The 22,846-nt window shown below is 45.9% G+C and overlaps 1 protein-coding gene across 1 annotated transcript; it reads right to left on the bottom strand.

Annotated features, from left to right (window-relative positions):
* Nucleotides 1-563: 563 nt before the first annotated feature.
* On the bottom strand, nucleotides 564-8,964 carry LOC147245626 (pyruvate dehydrogenase (acetyl-transferring) kinase isozyme 2, mitochondrial-like). The gene is made up of 11 exons (XM_086183924.1): nucleotides 8,720-8,964; nucleotides 7,941-8,082; nucleotides 6,128-6,199; nucleotides 5,852-6,039; nucleotides 5,627-5,716; nucleotides 4,692-4,769; nucleotides 4,538-4,614; nucleotides 4,148-4,246; nucleotides 2,810-2,920; nucleotides 2,509-2,622; nucleotides 564-2,421 (listed from the first exon to the last, which is right to left on the bottom strand). Exons 1-11 carry the CDS (start codon nucleotides 8,847-8,849, stop codon nucleotides 2,278-2,280), a joined length of 1,245 nt encoding a protein of 414 aa, XP_086040050.1. The 5' UTR covers nucleotides 8,850-8,964; the 3' UTR covers nucleotides 564-2,277.
* Between the last annotated feature and the right edge of the window lie 13,882 nt (nucleotides 8,965-22,846).

Genomic DNA, 22,846 nt, shown 5'->3' with positions numbered 1-22,846 from the left:
GAATTCTCGATGTTCTTCAGCCATTCCTCCACTTGCTCCTCAGTACTGTGGACGTTGTTTCTGTCCTTCAGTGACTTGTCATACCACTTCCCCAGACACTTGATAGGATTACACATAACACATCAACATAATGTTTGCTTCTTAAAATGTTTGTTTAAATCAATTAATTAAAGGTGGTCGTAAAAGACCCCTTTAATTACTTTTTACCACATCTAGCTTGTGTGTAACTACCAGCTACACGAAAGCTGGTCACCATCCGTCCTTATTTTCTCTTGATGCACACACACACACACACACACACACAACCACACACACACACACACACACACACACACACAATGCATGACAAGTCCCAGCCAGAGGAACCTACACGGAGGACAAAGTCCGGTCTGGTGGTGTAAGCTCTTACAGGTCATCAGCACAGAGAACCGCAGGTAGGGTTGTCTGTTGTTATGTAACCAGCCCCCAAAACACACACACACACACACACACACACACACACAAACACACACACACACACACACACACACACACACACAATAATGATTTGAAATGGATATTTTATTTACAAATATTTCCATATAAAAATAAAAGTCCTCTAAAATTAACAGTACACTTCAAATAGTCAAAAAATTGCAGGCACTCTGTACTTGAACTGCCACAAAATGAACAATTCCACACACTCCATCTGTGACTAGTGACTATGGGGTCACAGCTCCAGCTGGTGTGTGGTGGTAGGCTTCAACAAGGCCAGCTGAAGAACACACACCTCCAGCTAATTAATGGATAACTGTGTGATCCCTCCTCATGTTCTTTATCAGTAACAACAGTTGATCTTTAGTTCCGTGCAAGGCCACAACAATATATTCTATTCTCCAGTCAGACTGTATAATCATTCAGAACATTCAATAAAATTCCCTGGATGACCGTTTGATCTGAATATTGTACTCCTGCTGGAAGACTCAAATCTCGGCTCCATCAAGGCAGCGGTGAGTCTGCCGGCAGTGTCGGCTCCTGGCACACGAGGCTTAAAACGTTCCTGTCATCCAGCTTCAACCTGGAAACTCTGTGTTTCCCAGATGAAGAGCTTCTATCCCAACACCCACATTTTTGTTTCATTTACATCTGAATAAGCTAAAGAGAGGAGTTTGACCACTTGGTTGTGGGGTAGTTTTTTTTTTTACTTTTTGAAAAGTTACAAAACAATACGTTGGACTATCCCGTACTGTTGGTTCTATCACAAAAACACATCTTTGATATGCCTGCACAGAATTGTTTGGCAAATAGTAAAGACACTGGCAATGCATGCTAATGCTATTGTGCTAACACTATAAATTAATGTCAGTTGTACCCGAAAGGCTGTTTGAAGCCAGTGTTTACAGAACAACAGTGGTGCCGTGTGAGGCCACAAGGCAGCAAGCTTCTGCTGTGCTTGGACCCAGAGTCTCAGGACGCGGTGCCAGTCAGGTGAGGCCTGCTACATACTAACACAGGCCTTCTCATTGGTCGCAGTCATCCCTCCATCCTCCATCCCTCCCTCCCTCCATGTTCCCCCTCTTCTCCTGTTGAGGGTGGTGGGGGTGGAGCCTATCCCAGCAGCCTTCCCCCTGGACAGGTCACCAGTCCATGGCAGGGCCAACACATAGAGACAGACAACCATTGGCTCTCTCAGCCACACCTACGGTCAATTTAGAGTCTGGATTAACCTGGTCCCTCTTGATGTCTTTGGACTGTGGAGGAAGCTGGAGTACCAGAGAGAACCCAGCAGGAACAGGGAGAACATGGAGACTCACACAGAAAGACCCCGTGCTGCAGCCGGGGCTCCGACCACAACCTTCTTGCTGGGGGCCACAGTGAGGACCACTGCTCCACAGGGCCACCGGTCGCAATCACATTTACAGTTGAAGTGTTGGCCAGAAGGTGTTCACAAATTTCTTGAAATCATTTGGGTGCACCGTTCTCACTCCATTTCTTCGTTGTTCTCCTTCCTGCCTGATATCTGTCATGGCTCCTCCTCTTCTCTCTTCATCTAGACTCAGAATTCTAATCACGCTCTTTTCATGTATACCAAACATAAAGACGGTTCATCTACATCCACACTAATCAAAGAAAGTGCCTCTCACACTCCAGATGCTGACACTCAGCCTCCTCCTTCACCTCCATGTCCTCTTTTGGTCACTTCAGAACTATAATTGTTCTGGCCCCACAATGCCCCTTCTAGGGACATGGACATAAAAGTGTTCTTTCCTTCTCTAATTGTTGAGGGCCTTCTCTGCATTACTTGTCCATGCGGTACCCAGCGAGATCCAGAGGCTCCTTGGAGGGAACACACCAATCATCTGCCTCCAAACTCAGCTTGTAGTGGCGCAGGGCCGTCTTGTTGAAAACTGGCAGCCTCTCCACCGAGTCTGAGGACAGCGCCTAGAAGGAGGCAGACCTTTTCAACCTCACTCATTCAACAGTTACTCAACATTATGTTGCATGCTTGAGCGTGTTTACATGAGTTACCTTCAAGTGTATGACAGCATCAGAGCCGTAGCCCTCCATAGAATAGAGCTGCAAGTCTCCCTGGAAGTAGCGAGCGTAGAGACGGGAGATGGGCAGCCCATAGCCAAACCCAGCCTGCACACACACACACACACACACACACACACACACACACACACGCATGTTGGGGCTGCACTTTTAGAACTCATTTATGAGAATATGTGTGTGTGTGTGTGTGTGTGTGTGTGTGTGTGTGTGTGTGTGTGTGTGTGTGTGTGTGTGTGTGTGTGTGTGTGTGTGTGTGTGTGAGACAGCTGCTCACCAGAGGGGCTCTGTGTTTGTCATCTATCGAGGGTCTGGGGGCGGTGGAGTACATGTAGCTGAACAGACGCTCAGTCTTTCTGAAGGGAACTCCACCTCCTCTGTCACTCATCTGGTAGGAGACATTACAGATGTTAACCCAGATGTGAAAGTGTAGCTGCAGCCACAGAGGCAAAATATTCTGTCTTGAATGATTATATAAGACCAAAGCAGGTTCTGAGTGATTGTGCTGAGTCCAGAACAAGTACAAGTACAATGTTTGCACTCGCTGTGGAAACCCAAGGAAGTTTGAGGAGCTGAACCAGACCAGTGGCGTGTGGCTGACAGGACATGATGCCGTTATAATGATCAAAACACTGTGCTGGGTTCCTGTCCAGTGTTGCAACAACTGTGGCGATATTACGTCACTTCCTGTTACCATTTTCATAAGATTATATAACACTGATGTGGCAGTGTGACAGACTTCAGGCCGACACATACAGAAGAACACACAAAGAAGGGGGGTAAAAGGGTAAAAAAAACCTTTGTCACCTTGTTTGTTCCATCAAACAGAAGATGATCTATTTGTGTGTGTGTGTGTGTGTGTGTGTGTGTGTCTGTGTGTGTGTGTGTCTGTGTGTGTGGGTGCTTTCCACAGCTGGCAGGGGCAAAGTGCAAGGATCAGCAGGTTGTGTGCTGAGAGTGTTGGTGTGCTGTGCCACTCATGGCTGAAGGACTGGGTTTGTCATCGGGGCGGATTTAGATTCTTTCATGATAATGAGGCTTTATGGCGTTTATGTAACCTGATCCATCAGCTGGCCTGAAGTGAGCCGAGGTCACGAGAACAACGGAGTCAAGAAAACACACTTTCAGAATGGGAACAAGTTAAATAACTGGTTCCACTCTTTCTTCCCACCACTTCCTCTTTGACGTCTCTAATCAGCTTTTTGTGCATACATGTACTGTACGGTTCCTAGTACTCAGAGGATTACTGTGTATTTTATGAAGCATTTTTATTTGAACAGTTTCTATTTTTAGTCTGCAGATTTGGGACATTCACTCAACGTTCCTACAGCATTGTGACTTGCTCATTCACTCACTCAGGGTTGTGTGAGGGTGGTTCATGACAGTTCACCCTGAGGACAAAGTGCCCTGTGCTCCTGCTCTGCGGCTGAAAGCAGCCAACTGGCTTTGCTCTATCTGTTGTCTGGCTCTCCCCCAGAACGAGACACGCCGATGTGTATTCGCGCTTTGCTAGTTAGCTTAGCACAATGAATGGAGGTGGATTCCCAAAAAGTCGGTCAGAAATGTGCCAATGATCTGCCTCAGCCCGCTGAGGAGGAGCAGGGGCGTCACTCACTCTGATTGACAGGTCTTCTCCACCTACAGACACCATGACTTTGATGGGTGGGAGGGTCCGGCTGGCCTCGTGGTTCTCAATGGTTGCTCTCATGGCGTTCTGCAGAGAGGACACAGGGAGGTCTGTCATCCAGGAGAACCCAGACATCACACACACAAGATGACATCCAATTTCCTTTGGTGGCAGCACATTAGTTCTGCTAGCTAACAAAAGAACCATGCAGAGGTTCTGTCTGTGAGGGTTCTTCTAAACAGTCACACTAAAATATCATTGGTTAATAGCTGTAATGCCATTTTTAGGTATGATGTACAGCACTGATTAAAAGAATAGACGATAAAGAACTATGGAGACATCAGGTCTACGCCCAACCTTGATGATGTCATTTGTTACCTTGAAGAGCTCAAAGAGCATGTGGTAGAGGTGGGACGGGATGTACGAGATCTGGATGGGCTTGCGGGCGTGGTTGGCTGAGAGAGAGGGACGACAGTTAGTGTTCTGTGTGTGTGCGCGTGCGTGCGTGCGTGCGTGTGTGTGTGTGTCTCACCGTGATTCTGCCTCAGCTCCAGCTCAGGTGATCCCAGGTAATACTGCTCACACAGCAGCTTGGCGCTCTCGTAGGCGTCTACCGAGACAGAACACAACTTTGGCCTCAATAAACAGGATCAAACTGGAGTCACGATCAATACAGGTGTGATCCGTGTCGACTTCACGAACAGGACAGCCTGTCAGAACTGGACGAGCTGTCAACTCCGTCACAGTAATCGACCTGATTCCTGTCAAGAGCGGAGCTTTGTTGTGAGGAACAGTCCACTGCGACCAGCCTGGCCTGGACTCACTGGTGACTTCATGATTTGACCCGTGTCAAAATGACAGGTGTGACACCTCAGAACAAAACAGCCAAGATTCGGTCCGATCAAAAGGGTGGTCTTGTGTGTCAGTGTGGTTTGGACCGTCTGACGGTTCATGGGGACTGGGAGAAGAAGAAGAGGAGGCCAACCCAGTCGCCAGGGCTGACAGTGCAGCCTGCCATCGTCTCATTCTGTCCTGCCAGTGACACATTTTCGCCACGGCAGCCATTTATTTGGATGATTTATCATGAAAAGCACATGACTTGAAGCTGATGATGCTGGGAGCAATGACATCATTGTGTGCTCTAGGTTCATTTCCTCCCCAGGTAACTAGCATCTATGCTAGCAGCCCAGAACCAAGGAGACACAACGGGAGCATCAGGAAAAACACAGGACACAAATACAGTGTCACCTGTGTAGCTCCTCTGGCTCCAGTGACCCTTCATCAGGTCTTCCGATGACATCACCAGGTGGAGCAGCTGTGTCAGGTGCTCACTGTTAGTGAGGGATCCCTCCACTCTCATCTGACACTGACCTCTACCAACATCCTCCCTCCGCTGATGAAAAGTTTCTGACTATAACTTCAACAATTGCAGGACCAGCATCACGTGATACCCTGCAGGCTCTTTACCTCGCACGACCTCGGTCACATCACACATGGAGTCAATACAGCCGATGGTGTCTGGGTGGGCGGGGTTTGTGTTGCCATTGAAAACAAGAGCTGCAAGAGATTAGAGAACAACAACGTCAGTCAGCTGCTAATGGTTAATGTTTGTAGGGTTACTCGTGTGTGTGTGTGTGTGTGTGTGTGTGTGTGTGTGTGTGTGTGTGTGTGTGTGTGTATGTAGCAGCTCACTGTGTTGGTTGATGAGCATGCGGATGGAGATGCGGCTGGTGTAGAAGCGGTCCAGGAAGTACTGGATGTTGTGGTCTGTAACAGCATCGTACTGGCCGAAGGCATCCTTGAACTCAATGACCCCCTGGGCCATCGTGGGGACCACCTCGTTGTGCCGGTTCCTGATGTCCTCCAAAACCTCCACAAACCTTGGATGAGGGGAGGAGGAGGAGGTCAAGGACTGTGCTGGTCATGGGGTACACTGCTGATTCTGTGTTCATGTGTGACTTCACTCACATCTCCAGGACTCTCTGGTCATCAGGGCTCTTGTCCAGGAAGTCCAGGATCTCCATGAGACTTTGGATGTACCTGAGAACACAAACACAGGAGACAAAAGTGTGAACAGACACACACACCCAGCTGAGCACGTATGTGTCCCACTGGCAGAGTCAGATGTAAACACACACACACACACACACACACACACACACACACACACACGCGCACACACACGCACACACACAGAACAGCGTAAACACCACCATCAATCACCAGCTCTGACAAGTGGAATGTATGTGTGTGCATGTGTGTGTGTTTGTGTGTGTGTCAGATGTGAGCCTTTACAGTTCTCTGGTTGTTAATAAAGACTGAACCATGTGATCCTCCTTCTCTGTATTTGACATAAACAAAGAGGTCATTAATGAGGTCATTGACGAGGTGATGACAGCCATGGTTTTCAGCCTGATGTCAACATGAAGAGACTCTGGGAGGTAAACCACGCCCCTACTTAGTTTCTGTCGTGGAATGAATCTCTGCTCTTTTTTCATGAACCTAGCACCTGTGTATAGTGAACCTAGCGCCCATGTGTAGTGAACCTAGCGTCTGTGTCTAGTGAACCTTGCGCCCCTGTCTAGTGAACCTAGCGCCCATGTGTAGTGAACCTAGCGTCTGTGTCTAGTGAACCTTGCGCCCCTGTCTAGTGAACCTTGCGCCCCTGTCTAGTGAACCTAGCGCCCATGTGTAGTGAACCTAGCGTCTGTGTCTAGTGAACCTTGCGCCCCTGTCTAGTGAACCTTGCGCCCCTGTCTAGTGAACTTAGCGCCCGTGTCTAGTGAACTTAGCGCCCATGTGTAGTGAACCTAGTGCTGGTGTGTAGTGAACCTAGCACCCATGTTCAGAGAACGTAGCACCCATGTGTAGTGAACCTTGCGCCCCTGTCTAGTGAACCTTGCACCCCTGTCTAGTGTACATAGGGCCTGTGTGTAGTGGACCTAGCGCCCCTGTCTAGTGAACCTAGCGTCCGTGTGTATAGCACCTAGTGCCCATGTGTAGTGAACCTAGCGCCTGTGTGTAGAGAACCTAACGCCTGTGTGTAGAGAACCTAGCGCCCGTGTGTAGAGAACCAAGCGCCTGTGTGTTGGGAACCTAACGCCTGTGTGTAGAGAACCTAGCACCCGTGTGTAGAGAACCAAGCGCCTGTGTGTTGGGAACCTAACCCCTGTGTGTAGAGAACCTAACGCCCGTGTGTCGAGAACCTAGTACTTTAGTGTCTCATATCACTGCTGCTCTGAACACGTTGTTCCCCTCAGCTGCAACAACAAGCAGGCAGCAGGAGAGGAAACTAGAAGATAGGAAAGGAAGCAGGAGGAACTGGGACAAAGGTCAGCTCTGCTGACTCCTCCCCTCCTCCTCCTCCTCTCCTCACTGCCCTGCAGAGGAATCTCTGGTTACATCCAGATCAACTGTTGACCTGCTATTCATAGCAGATGGATTCCCACCCTGAAATAAAGTAATACTACTCCCCAGAAATACAGTAATGAAGAGCCTCTTGCAGTACTGTCAGTACTTCACCAGCCTTGTTGTATGCACTTTAGCACTACTTGTTCTGTTTCCACCAGCTGAAAGATTTCCTCTCCACCTCACAGCGACAGTCATGGGTACCGTAACTCCTCAGGTGTTCACCATCACTTCCTCTACCCAGATACCAGCTGACAGTCTTACAGTAACATAGTACTCATAGTAGTAACACAGACTAGTAGTTATGGTTATGTGCTGTCCTGTGGTGAACTGAGGGGTCAGCTCTCGGTCAGAGCACCCGTGTGCCTCTCACCAGCTCTGGACCAGCTGCACAGAGGGCGTGGCCACCAGGCGACCCGGCAGCAGGTTGATCTCCTTCATGATGTTGGACAAGCGGACAGGAAGCTCCTGGCGGAGGAAGACGAAGGAGGTGCGCTCACATGCATTGATGGAACCTGGAGACAGAAGTCTGAGTCAGAACATCTCGTCGTCCTCCTGCTCATCTCTGGACACTCCGCTCACCGTGTCCATCAAGGTTCTCTTTGGAGGTTCCTTCTTCTCTCCCTCAACAGAACAACGTGAAAGCTATCAGGCAGCGAGATGCACGTTCCTCGACAGGAAAATATCACCTCAACAAGAACAGCCCGTCTAAAACCACCGGAATCTCTGCTCAGATTCAGCTGCTGGTGCTCCAACATCGCAACACACAGCATTGTAATAATAACAATGATGTCAGTGGGCAGTGAGACGGGTGAGAGGGGTGAGACAGAGCAGCTGACGTCTCACTGTAGCCACACCAGTCACTTCATCAATGACGACACACGAGCTGGTCTCATTTTAAGGGTGTTTTTCTTTCGTTTTTGTCTGGTCAAAAGTTACCAAACCACATTTCTGACCCGACGTGTAACATCATGAGAGGGCGGGTCAGGGATGCCTGGGGTGCCCAGGTGCCCAGGGGCCCAGTGACACCCCCCCCGTAAATATCTGCCAGCATTTCAGAGACGTGACTCACAGCTTCAGCACCGTCACATCTGATCACAATGAATGAGACTAGCAGGACTCATCATGGTTCAGGAGCCGCGTGACACTCACCGAAGTCCAGGAACTGCTTCATGGACAGAGGAGACGGGGAGAACTTGGAGAAGTGGTCGATGTGTTTGGGCACGTTGGCCAGAGTCGCCGCCTTCATCAGACCCCGGACGAACTTCATCTTACTGCTCATCCTCGCTGTTGACGGCCGCAAGTCCTCTTTCCAGCTCAGGGGCAATGACGCGGTTACGGACGCGGGTTTACACGCAGGGATGCTGCGGTCGACGGTCTGCAGCCCGGCAAATGTCTCTCCGACTAAAGAAGTCCACCAACCAATCACAGGCGGCGGGGCGGGGCCAGTCCTCTTCTAGGAATCCGGACCAGCACAGGAACTGTAGTAAACAAGGGTCGCGAGCGTGTTGCACAACGTTTTCTCTCCTTGATAAACAGCCTGGATGGAAAAGGTTCACTCTGTCGGTCTGCTGTCAACACACACACACACTCACACACATACACATACACATACACACACACACACACACACACACTCTCACTCACACACATACACACACACACACACTCTCACTCACACCCAAACACACACGCACACACACACACACATACACACACACAACACACCCCACACATACACAAACACAGCCACACACACACACACACACACACACACACACACACACACTCACTCACTCACACACACACTCACTCTCACACACACACTCTCACACTCATTCACTCTCACACACACTCTCACACACACACTCTCACACACTCACTTACACACACACTCACTCACTCACTCACTCACACACACACACACACACACACACACACACACACACACATACATGCGTACCTTACCAACAGTGGCCTCTCAGCATTGACTGCCAAGAGGGGACTCCTATTTCTGGTCATTGTAATAAAACAAAAACATTACAGAAAATTTTCTTTTAAGGTCTTTTACCACAATGTTACTTGAAATGTGACTTTTAATGTTTTTTAAAGAAATTGCTAAGAGGGGACCTGGATCCTTGAGTGAGGTCTACCTGGGTAGCAGGGGACCTCCATATAAGGCAGTGGAGCTGTCTGACCCATTCACACTGCTGATGAGAGCTTGGTCACCATGACGACCGTCTCTGTGGCTTCAAAAGTGGCTGATTTAACCTGCATGTGATCATGATTGAGACATTTCTCTCTGGGAAATATTTAGAAAATAAATGGTTTAGTTTAGTTTAGTTCAGTTCAGTTCAGTTCAGTTTAGTTTAGTTTAGTTTAGTTTAGTTTAGTTTAGTTTAGTTTAGTTTAGTTCAGTTCAGTTCAGTTCAGTTCATTGTTCATTTAGACAGGATAGTGTACATTCATGGACATGTTCACAATACAGAGTACCGCTACTCTAAAAATGTAGATATACTGGAGTTAGCGTGCAGCTAAAATACATGTGTAGTCCTCAATAAATACACTGAGGTTAAATATTCAATCAAATTGAGACCCTTGTAAACACTCTGATTCTCACCACTGTCCAGTAGTTCTTTGTTTTAAACGATGTGATAAACTAACCACTGAGTCCCCTCTTTGTCTGAACAGAATGACAAAGGTGTTGAATGGTGGGGAGCGACACTCCCCCTCCCAGAGGGTAACGACTGACTCTTGTCCCTCTTTCTCACTGAAACACTGTCAAAGCAGGTTTTTGTGCCACGTTTGCTCGCCATCAGGGTTCATTCAAGCTTCCAGCAGACGTGAGTCTGAGCTCCCGCTGCGTGCCTGTGTTTCTCTCTCTCGTACGTCATCGCGCTGACAACGTCATCATGACACAAAAAAGTGCACCGTGTCTCAAAATGCTGGTGATGTTCCTATTAATCGCCACGTCCCGTACAGTTCAGATCTGCCGCCGGATCTCCTCTACACCCTGGATGATGAGAAGCTCGTGACTTCCCCATCTTGCCAGTGCACTGCCATGATCGATAAAAAGCTGTGCAAGATGGCGGTACAAGTTGTTTACCAACACGGTGGCGCCTGCTCAGTTCACGTTAGGGTTCCCGGTTGGTGGGAGTTCCCAAACACCGATTAATTCACGAAAGATCAAATGCATGTAAAGGGTTAGAACAGAAGGAGTGAAGAGGCATCTCAGGACATCAACAGAAGACTGATCTCATGGCAGAGGCCTGAACTTTATTGAGAGAACAAACAGAGCATGACAGAGGTTCCCTGTTGGCTGGGAACCAATGACAGAAGTTCCTTCTTTGATGGCGTGGAGCGACTGCAGCACTGCTGAAATCCATGCCATGATTTTATCTTTGACTGGTTTTGTGTTTTAGGAGTTCTTTAGGAGCTCATGAGAAATGAAATATTGAAGTTTGTGTTACTTGTAATGATAGTCTGGGGCACTAAAGACTCTGCCAAACATTTTAAACCCTCTACTACGCTCACACTCATAGGGCTCTATTTTCAAACCTGCCCCCCGCGTGGCACAGAGTTCCCACCCCTCGGAGTGGTCATTTTGAGCAGCACAGCCTGGCACACAGCCAGATTGGCATTTTTGTCTGCCGATGTGCACAATTTCACCAAGATGGGCGTAGTAGGAGGAGGAGGAGTCGGCAGAATCTGCCTGCAGATCCATACTTTCGGTCTCCGCTGCTGCTCGCCGATGGTGCGACAGTGCGCCGAGAGCTTGCCAGATCGGACCTGGTTGAATCAGTGGATCTTTGTGAACCGGCGTCGCTGCGGGTCACGTCAACAAAACCTCACAGGCAGGTTTCCACAGGGACGGCACAATTTCAGTAAGATCAATGTAGCCAGCTCCTTCACTAATTATTTTAGTACTCTTGAGTATTTCAAAATAATAGCCTATAAATTAAATTAAATAATTAAAATAGAATAAAATAAAATAATTATTTCTACTATTATTACATTCCTGATTCCTTTAAATGGGCCAATTGAATCCATATTCATGGTTACATATGTTGTGCAATATGAACTGCCCCAGCACACCGGCTGGATGACGTCCCCTCTCTGCCTGAACTCAATGACACAGGGGCCCTCTTGAATGGTACTGAGCGACACTCACACTTCTAGTTTTGTGTCATCAGGACAGAAGAAGAGGCAATCATTTTTATTTTAGAACATTTTAGATGATATAGCTATTGATTTGATTGCTAGGCCTAATTAAACTCATCAGACTGACGAACCTACATTCTATTGCTATGGTGAAGGGTTTCCCTACGCCTTCTGAAACGAGCCTCCTCACTCGAGCTGAGCTGAAGTGAATTTACCTGCTACTTGCACATGTTTTTCTTTCTGGTGAAAGTTGAGCATCACTGTGAAAACGGTGTGTTTGCAGGGCTCCTGCAGGATCAACATATTAAATTTAAGAATCTGTAAGACAATACTGTGAGGTAGCAACTGGGCAATTGTCACTGGTTTCACTATACAACAATAAATGGCAATATTATGGCGTCAGACAGCTGTCAAAATCATGAGAGCACAAATACAAACTAAATGAGCACAGGATCAGGAATTGAGGGCATCAGAAACACAACATTGAGAGTTCAAAAATAATCTTGTGGCCATTAAAGTTTTGTCTCCAGCGTGTAAATTGTGACAGAGTGCAGTTGTGAGACGTGGCGCTGCTCGCTCTCTCTTCTAACTTTCATGCTCGCTCGCTTTGGATGTTTCCTCGCTCTCTATATTTTTTTCAACCAGAAATACGTCGGGGGGGTAAGGCTCGACAAGACGATTGCCGATCGAAGTTCGTCTGCAGAATACGCCTGTTAATGGTCAGCTGTTTGAATCAATTTTCTTGTGTGACTCCAGACCTTCTTCTGTGTTCAGACTGTTTCCTACCAACTGTTGATCTAAACAGGACTTCACAATAAAACTTAAAATAAGAATCAAATCATGGAGCTGGCTAGTTTTGGCGCCGCTGACCATTAACAGGTGTACTTTGGCAAACTCCTTCTTCTATTTAAACAACTGACCATTAACAGGCGTATTCTGCAGACGAACTTCGATCGGCAATCGTCTTCAGTTAGAAAACTGAAATTAAAACGTGTCCTTAGGAAATAAGTGGATAAAGCAAATGAACACATGAACTGATAGACAGATCAAGATCAGATCAGACACTCAATAGGTGTTCCTCTGTTCCTGCAGAGAGGAACACCTCAGATGACAACTGCAGGTTGGGTGTTGAAGGGGCCAGACTGAGCGGGGGAGGGCGAGCAGGCCTGAAGAGGTGTATAGAGAGCTGGGTGGAGGGGTGGGGGGCTGAATATCAGCTCCAGAACAGTTCATCTGCTCAGGCCTTGTTGCTGCTGGCTTGGTCTCTCCCAACTGCTTGCATGGCCTGAAATGTTCTGTAGTTTTTTCAGTTGTCTGAGTTTTATGTTTTCTTGGGGGGGGGGGGGGGGGGGGGTTCATGTGTGTGATGACCAATTCCTAATAGTTAACTAAAAGTAAAAACTAAAACTTGATAAAAAAGCACATTTTATTAAAATAAAAATGAAAAAATACTTTTGAATGAATAAAAATAAACTAACATTTTGTGCTCAGAAAATAGAGTCAATGAAACAAATGAACAAACAAACAAAACAGAAAAGAGTAGATGTCTTACGTTCATTATGTCTCCAATTTGGTCAAATTTGTCCACTCAACAAACCTGAGGAGTTATTTGTGCATGGTGTCTACACACCGTGATGACGTTGAGTCCACCATGAAGTTCTTTTTCAACTTAGGAAGCGCTGTGGACACTGACGACTGCATTGTTGTTATTGTTTTGGTGCAACTTTTACTCTTTTTTTTTCAAACCCCACAGCCAGGGGGAAAAATACCTGCGACACATGGATTGCCTCACAATTACACGATTACTTCCTGTAAATGATTAAAATACTATAAGCATTTGAAAGTCAGTTTGCAAACGAGTCCCATTTGTTACAAGGCGTTTTGTTGAAGTGCGCCGACTTCACCGGGTCCGTTGATGAGAAGAGATCAACCGGAGTCGTCTGCTGTAGACAAATCAACACTTTATTTCACACAACAAAGCAGACACATCTATCTGGAGACCCCACTACATGCACCTTGAGAGTGCAGCAGAGATTCTGAATAAGATATTAACAGACAGTGAATATATACTTGAAGCCACACCTTTTTGCATACGTAATTTTACACTCATGCATATCACATTTCTTGATTAGTACTCCTGCCTCCTGCACAGTCAGGTCGTCTTGTCCTGTTGTTTTGTCATTCAGCCTTGACAGTTCGGGTGCGATTAGCAGCCTGCACAACTTAACATAAACAATCACGTCATGTACTTATACACAATCAACTCCTGATATGGTGGTGACATATGAACAGAACATGATCAAAAGCTCATTTTCTCACAGTTTTAAGAAAACTGAAACTACAGTGTGTCCTTAGGAAATAAGTGAATAAAGCAAATGAACAAATGAACTGATAGACGGATCAAGAACAGATCAAACACTCAAAAGTTGACTCACTGAGGTGTTCCTCTCTGCAGGGACAGAGAGGAACACCTCAGATGACAACTGCAAGTTGGGTGTTGAAGGGGCCAGACTGAGCGGGGGAGGGCGTGCAGGCCTGAAGAGGTGTATAGAGAGCGGGGTGGGGGGTGGGAGGCTGAATATCAGCTCCAGAACAGTTCATCTGCCCAGGCCTTGTTGCTGCTGGCTTGGTCTCTCCCAACTGCTTGCATGGCCTGAGATGTTCTGTAGTTTTTTCAGTTGTCTGAGTTTTATGTTTTCTTGGGGGGTGGGGGGAGGAATTTGTTGGTTTAATATGATTGACGGTCAAATTTGTCCAGTTAGGAGGAGTTATTGGTATTCATGTTTACTGAGTCTTTAATGTCCATAGGACTGGGAGTCAGTTGTCTTCACAAAGTGTTTATTTGTACTGTCATACCGATTCTGAACTTCCTCAGTCTTGGCCCTGACAAATACCCCCATATGACAGTAAAAACTTGATACACTCATACTAATACAGAAACCACCTGAAGGAAACGAAGGGCTTTCTCTGCTCCCTCCTGTCTGTCCTGCCCCACAACCCCCCTCCAACCTGACGACTTGCCCAATACATGACAATAGCTTAGTTCATCACATCTGACGAGTGCTGGTGCACAGATGCACCGGGGCCCGTTCAGTTTGTGGATATGTACTTGACTCCTCACAGAGGATTTCAGGTTGTCCTTTGCCCCTTTCACACTGACACACTGTTGAAGAAGGTTTTTGTGCTGCGTTTCCTAGGCATCAGGGCTCATTCAAGCTTCCAGCAGACACATCCCAGACCCTGCTGTGAGGCTGCATGCCTGGGTTTTTCTCTCTCGTCATCGCACTGACAACGTCATCATAACACGTAAAAGTGCGCCGTGTCTCAAATTGCTGGTGATGTTCCAATAAATCTCTATGTTCCGTACAGTTCCAGAAATCTGCTGCAGGATCTCCTCTACACCGCGGATGGCGAGCAGCTAGTGGACTTCACCATCTTGCCAGTGCACTGCCACGATCGTTAAAAAGATGTGCAAGATGGTTACAGAAGTTGTTTATTAACATGGTCGCGCCTCCTCAGTTCTCGTTAGGGTTCCAGTAAGTGGGAGTTTACTTCACGTAAGATCAAACACATGTTAAGTGTTAGAAAACGGAGTGAAATATACCCCTTCCACATTGAAACAGGCGTGTGCCACGTTTGCTCGGCTTTAGGCCGCATTCAGGCCTCTACTAGCCGCGGGTCTGAGCTCAGGACATCAACAGAAGACTGAGCTCATGGCAGAGGCCAAAACTTATTGAGAGGTCAGTCAGCAGCTCTCAGCCCTGCCCAATTTTTTTCATTTATTTATTTTTTTCCGGAGCTTCCACAATGACAGCCTGACAGGCGACACAGTGACAAAATCACGATGGTCACGTGAAACCTGAGAGAACCTGGGTTGCCTATTTCACACTGCAGGCAAGCCGAGCAGAGCCAAGGCGAGCCACTCAACACCCGGGTAGCTTGGACGTGGGCCAAAATGTGGAGCCGACCCTTTCAGATCCCAAACACTGTTTTTGGTGCCTTGTGAAAGGGTCTTAGGGAACTCCTGTCACTATTTACTAGCCAACAGGGAACCTGTCATTCCAGACAGTGAAAGTACCTTTTTTTCCCCTGTAATGTCCATCAAAAAACATAACAAAGCATATTTGACCAATAATTATCTGGTTAATATGTCTAGATTTACTTGTTTATTTTGCCTTTCCCCCTTTCTTTGATTCTGGAGTGTGAATGTTGCTCCATGCCATCAAAGAGGGAACTCCTGTCACTATCTAACAGCCAACAGGGAACCTCTGTCATTCCAAATGGTAAAAGTGCCTTTTTTCTTCAAAAAAAGACAAAACAACAGAAACATAAAAAAATGCTTTTGACCAGTAATTAAATATTAAGATTGTAATTTTACTTATTAATTTAGCAAATTTGTTCATTTTCATGTATGCTGGAGTGTGAATGTCGCAGTGTTCTATCAAAGTGGGAACTCCTGTCATTATTTACCAAACAACAGGGAACTTCTGTCAATCTAAGCAGTAAAAGTAACTTTTTTTGTAATCTGCATAAAAAAACATAACAAATTGCGTTCGAACAATAATTATATATTTAAGATTGTAATTTTACTGATTAATATTACCTATTTTTTCTTTTCATCAGTGGTGGAGTGTGAATGTCACTGTGTTCTATCTAAGTGGGAACTCCTGTCACTATTTACCAACCAACAGGGGCCCTTTGTCATTCAAAAAAGTGGAAGTCCCTTTTTTCTGTCATGTGCATGGTTAAAATAAATGCATTGTCAGAAGTGTAGACAGAGCCTTGGAATATACTGAAATAGAAATAGAAATCCCATGCTGGTGAAAACTAGTTAAGTGAGTATTTTGGGAACGAACAACTTCAGGAGTATTAAAGTCTAAAATGTGAGTGTTTTTTAGGAATTGCTTAAAATTATTTCAAAAACAAAGAGATTACATGTTGAAAGAGACATGTTCTGCACCCAGTAACCTGTTAAACAGCCCCTCTGCTGTGAGAAAGGCTGCCTTGAGTGCAAACCATTCACACCTTCAGGGAGTGTGTGTAAAACGACGTGTGTTTATGGGTCATTGTTATTCCGGCCCCAGCCTGTAGGCGGACAGCCTGGCATGGACTTTCACACTCACACACTTTCAGGTCCCCTCTTGGCTAAAGTTAAAAAAAAAACTTCACCAGAGCATGTTACATATGATTTTAGCATGATTTAAAGCATGACCAAGAGGGGACCTAAAAAAAGTCCCCTCTTGGCTATCAAGTCCCCTCTTGGTGAAAGTGTAACGATGCCAAAGTCCACTGTTGGATAGGTAGGAAAGTGCTAGCACCGCTAATGCACATCGCTGTATTGTTCAGAACCATGTAGCTAAACAAGCTTTCCCAGGCTCGTTGATGCAGTTTGTTCAAGGTAAACAGAAAACATCTGAGACAATATGAGCTGCCTTTCATTTCTGAAAACTCAAACATTGACTTAAGACGTGACGACTGGCATCCAGGTTCAAAATCTTGATGATTATCTGCCGTCACCCTGACGGCCGCCAGTGTGCTTTGAGAGTGGATTCTCTCATGCTTAGATCCCAGGATTCACAGATAGATCCATATTTCCACTTTTACATCAAATCCATTGAGAGCAGGTACTGTTATGGTTTTATTCTCCTGTTAGCATCACAACTTGAGGTCACAAGTAAAAAAAATAAACAGCTGACCTCAGCGTTCCATGCTACGATGCAATGACAACTTCCACAGAAAAGTACTTTTCTTAGAGAGCAGTAGAAAAAAAAGTGGGCTGAGTTGAGTATACAAGGAAAAAAAAGTCTTGAGTACAGTACTTAAGTAGATGTACTTCATTACTATCCATCACTGATGAAACAAAAGTGCATGAAAGCAAAGCAGACAACCTCTGATGATTATCTAGAACAGGGGTGGGGAGTCATGTGTCATGGAGGGCCGTGTGTATGCACGTCTTCCTTCCAACCAAACACTTTAACAGGTGATTCCACTGATTAACACACCTTCAGCCACAGAAGAGCATTAATCAGTCCACGGCCCTCCATGGCACATGGTTCCCCACCCCTGATCGAGAAGAAATGAAGCTTTGACTTTCCCTTAAAAATGATCAGCAGTTTCGAGCTCCATGACAAATGACTGTGTGAACTTTGGGTCTGTGAAATATCTGACCAGGCGGGTTAGTCACACACACACACACACACACACACACACACACACACACACACACACACACACACACACACACACGCACACACACACACACACACACTAAGGTTTACTGTCCTTATTAGCACAAGCCCAAGTCCTAATCCTAACCATAACCTTTTGAGCCCGATCGGCCCACCGACGGGCCCAAAAACACTGGACGCAATTGGGCGCTGTAAAAATGTACTGAAATTTGACGGCAGTGTTTACTTTCAATTCTCAATCAAATTTTGGACTCTAATGCTCACAAAACAGGGTCGAGTGTCTGTTTTAGTGCATACGTTACTTTTTCATGGTGATTTTAATCTGTTTCGGTACGAACTCGGGACATTTAAATTTTGCGACCACTGCGGAATCAAAGTTGAATAGTGTCGCATAGACTTCTTCTTTACGGCAGTGTTTGTAGTCTTTGGAAAGGGGAGAAGCGCAGCACCCCACAGACGAAGGCAGACCGCTGAACTGCACCCTGCACACTCGGGATGTCCTCCGAACCGCTAGCCACTGAAGTGCTTATAAAAAACACAAAAACATTTCAACCATGGAAAAAAAAACCTCTGGCTGACATCCTCTTTGAGATACAGCGGGGGTCCGACGTTGACATAGAGGATTCGCTCCGACAGCAGCAATGACGCCGGCTCTGTGGAGGAGGCTCTGTTTACGAGTCGCGTGGACCCCGTTTACGAGTGAGTACCAGTATTTGCATTTATCTATAAGGCTCAGTGTTGTGTAAATTGTGTAATTTTTTATTTTCATGGAAAACCAAATCCCCCGGTTTGTCATAAACCTGTAAACACAGTAGTAAACAGTAGTAGTAGTAGTAGTAGTAGTAGTAGGAGTAATAGTAAACACAGTAGTAGTAGCAGTAAACACAGTAGTAAGCTTGGCAATTCAATAGTATTGAGTATTATTTTACCGTATTTGTTTATTTTTGGCTAACTTTGTTTTCAGATATTGCATTGTCTCTGTAAATACAAATGTAAACAAATGATAGTAGAGGTCATGGCTACATATTGACACACCTTTTCCGTCCTTTGTTGAAATGTACAAATGTTATTATTTATTTTTGTTCTACATAGTAATTTTTCACCATTTTCTTGGCCTCCAAGAAGAAGGGAGTGAGGAGTGTCCAGGTCCATCGGAGGTTTTCACACCTCCAGCACTCCCTGCACCAGTCACCCACCCCCCCACCCCACCCTTGCCTGCAAGAGAGGTGTCACCGCTTATATCAAGGTATGTGTACAGATCAATTGTGTAGTTTTGATCTCTAAAATTAATAATACACTCTTTACTGCTTCAATTATGTCTTATTCTATGTAGAAATTGATGTGAATCATCAGTCTTCTAAATATGTTGCTTTCAACATCTGTAGTCCTTCTTTCCTGCAGCATTGAGGAGGGAGAAGAAGTCCCAAAAGAACTGCTGCTGGAAAGCCATTCCATCCCCTTATTGCAGATTGTAAATAGTTCAATTTGTTGCACTCCTTACTGAGATTTCATTTGCTCTAATTGTGTTTGCTGTGTTTCATATTGTTATATATTGTTTTTTTATTTCATATTTGTTGCACTCTTACTTTATTTTACATTGTTTGCACAGAATGGTTGTTTGTTTCTATGTTTGCACTTTTCTGAAAATAAATATACTCCCTGTGGAGCCAAAAATGTAGAAGTTCCTGTGATTTTTCATTATTCTGTATTGAATATAGACATATAATTGCAGAACGTAAAATAAAAAATGATGAGGCACAAGGTAAATTTCAAATCCAAAAGCTCCACTACTTAGTAGTAGACAAGTAAAATTAAAATTTATTGTAATTTGGAGGTAGAAAATAATCCCTTTGGCACAATTGGGCACAAAAGTGTGCCCAATTGTGCCAAACTGAGTTCTCGCCTGGGTGTATCCTTACAAAATCCTTGATCAAGGCTTCACTGTTCACCCAAATTCTATCAACTTTGGTAAATTTGTGGTCAAGGAGTGGATGAAGCTAATCAGTGGTGTCTGGGTGCATGAAATCATTGCTAGCACAGTGTTTTCCTCTGTCAAAAAAATAAAATATTTTGGCGGGAGTAAAAAAACGTAATTTTTCCTCTGGTTTATTCCAATTTACTCAGGCTTAATGACAGATACAACACTTCTGACACTTGGAACACATTCTCTGAAGTCTCTTGATGTCCAAGGACACCAAGAACATGCATATAACCTTAAGTAAAGTGTAGTAATTACACATTTACTATGGGTATGTCTTTTTAGGCGTTTTCCTGAAAATATGCTGTGAGTGGAAGAGGTTAACTAAACTCAGCTCACACCTTAACCAAGAACGCCCTCCTTGTTTTGCTGCATTAGGACTGGTCTTTGGTCGCTATGGAGATCAAGGCTCCTGCTAGAGTGAACACTTAAGCCTGATTTATGCTTCTGCGTCGTGGCGACGCCGTACCTACGCCGTAGCCCCTACGCCGTAGCCCCTACGTCGTCATTGTGCATTTATAGTTCTGCGTCGAGGGAACGCGTTGCTCTGTAATTCACCGCCAAGCCACTAGAGGGGTGTGGCTTTATCTTCGTATGGTTTTGGGGGACTCTTGTCGAATTCTTTAGTTTTCTTCCGGTCATAGCACTTGGGTCAGAGACAGAGACAACAATGGAAGTTGTAAAGGTGGTCATACTTGCGAACCTCCTCGATAACTCTTTCTTCGGCTTGGTCCATTTTTATTTTTGCGTGTTGCTCTCACCACAGAAACTTAAAAAATAGCGGTGTTGTTGTGCTGAACCGGAAACGTCGTGTGAGCGGACCAATCACAGTCCGTTGACGTTCACGTCACTACGCGTCGCGTTGACGCGTAGTCAGGATTTTTTGGAGGTGCACGTCGGGCTACGGCGTAGGGGTCTGCGTTGACGGCGTAGGTACGGCGTCGCCACGACGCAGAAGCATAAATCAGGCTTTATACCTGAGAGGGCTCCATTAGGCAACAACACCATCACACATGTTCACACACACACACACACACACACTAATAATGTACAGTTGTTTTTATCTTTATTTCAAAAACAAACAGCAATGATATGAAGCAAATACACAGACTCTTCAATGATTCAACAGTTTTTCCTTTATAAACAATTTTCTTTGCAATGAACAATAAATGTAACAACATCTGAATCAATGGTCATTTAGAGCCTCGTCTGAAAAGTCTCCACAGCCAATTTCTCTTCTTCTTCTTCTTTGTCTCCTTCTTCTGCTTGATCCTTTTAATTAAGGCCTGGTCTTTGCGTTCCAGCTCAGTCTGCAGCTGCCGGATATGGGTCCCAGCCTCATCCAAAGCCAGGTGTCTCTGCTGGAGCTCATTCTGCAGCTGCCGCATATGTGTCCCAGCCTCATCCAAAGCCAGGTGTCTCTGCTGGAGCTCATTCTGCAGCTGCCGCATATGTGTCCCAGCCTCATCCAAAGCCAGGTGTCTCTGCTGGAGCTCATTCTGCAGCTGCCGGATATGGGTCCCAGCCTCATCCAAAGCCAGGTGTCTCTGCTGGAGCTCATTCTGCAGCTGCCGGATATGGGTCCCAGCCTCATCCAAAGCCAGGTCCTTCCGTTCCAGCTCAGTCTGCAGCTGACTGGTATTGGTCCTGAGCTCACCCATAGCCTGGTCCATTATATTTAGCTTGGTCCAAGCCTCCTTAAGCACATTCTGCAGGTTGCCCTCCAGGTGCTTGACCTTTGTTCTGGCCTCATCCACAGCCAGGTCTTTGCGTTCCAGCTCAGTCTGCAGCTGCCAGATATGGGTCCCAGCCTCATCCAAAGCCAGGTCCTTCCGTTCCAGCTCAGTCTGCAGCTGACTGGTATTGGTCCTGAGCTCACCCATAGCCTGGACCATTATATCTAGCTTGGTCCAAGCCTCCTTAAGCACATTCTGCAGGTTGCCCTCCAGGTGCTTGACCTTTGTTCTGGCCTCATCCACAGCCAGGTCTCTCTTTTGTAGCTCATTCTGCAGCTGCCAGATATGGGTCCCAGCCTCATCCAAAGCCAGGTCCTTCCGTTCCAGCTCAGTCTGCAGCTGAATGGTATTGGACCTGAGCTCACCCATAGCCTGGACCATTATATTTAGCTTGGCCCAAGCCTCCTCAAACACATTCTGCAGGTGGCCCTCCAGGTGCTTTACCTTTGTCCTGGCATCATCCACAGCCAGGTCTCTCTGATGGAGCTCTTCCTCCAGGTAGGACACCATTGTTTCCTTCTCTTTCCGGATAACCTCCTCAGACGTCAGTCTGAGCTGCAGAGACAGTTTTTCTTCCTCCTGCTTCAAGACTTCAGCTCTCAGCTCCTGCATTTCTTCCTGAAGCTTCTGAAATGCCATCTTGAGGGATATCAGTTCCTGGTTTCCTGAAACCATCTCCTTCTGTATCAAGCGTCTTATAGACTTGGTCAGGTCCGATTTGTCTTTCAAAGTCTTTCTCTGAGGTTGTTGTCTGTCACTGGATGTACAAGTGTGAGAAAATGTAAACCAAAAGTATTCTCATATGTACTCACATGCTTTCTGACATCATTTTTTTCTGAAATAAATTCCAAACTCATAAGCTTGACAAACCCTCTCTGACTAATGTCTTTGATCTCTGAGATCTCTGTCATGTCATCATTGGCATCATCTGCCTTCATCACCAGCATCCAAATTCCGACCTTGTTCTCTGGCCGACTCTGTCGTCGTCTCAAGATGCCTTACAATCACAGTGTGACCCACAGGCAGTCAAGCCCAGCTGGTGCTGCATCAGACTCACCTGCATGTACGCAGGCTCCTCCTGTCCCTGGAGCTGATAAATAAATATCTGGGATTTATTTACATTATGTATACATATATTTTAATGTAAATGTTACACACACACACACACACACACACACACACACACACACACACACAATGTTTTGCATTAGTTCAG

This window comes from Aulostomus chinensis, chromosome 18, assembly GCF_037954235.1.
Source record: "Aulostomus chinensis isolate RoL2024-O1b breed Wild chromosome 18, RoL_Achi_v1.0, whole genome shotgun sequence".
NCBI lineage: Eukaryota > Metazoa > Chordata > Actinopteri > Syngnathiformes > Aulostomidae > Aulostomus > Aulostomus chinensis.
The sequence above is the reverse complement of the archived record's forward strand: the minus strand, read 5'-3'. Positions and strand labels throughout refer to the sequence as shown.

Bases quoted from the DNA above. Each gene is read 5' to 3' on its own strand.
- LOC147245626 (XM_086183924.1), bottom strand. From the start codon at position 8,849: ATGAGCAGTAAGATGAAGTTCGTCCGGGGTCTGATGAAGGCGGCGACT. The intron at 8,083-8,719 runs GTGAGTGTCACG...TTCTGTCTCCAG, and splicing joins GAAGCAGTTCCTGGACTTCG to GTTCCATCAATGCATGTGAG. The intron at 2,422-2,508 runs GTAACTCATGTA...GCCTCCTTCTAG, and splicing joins ATGCTGTCATACACTTGAAG to GCGCTGTCCTCAGACTCGGT.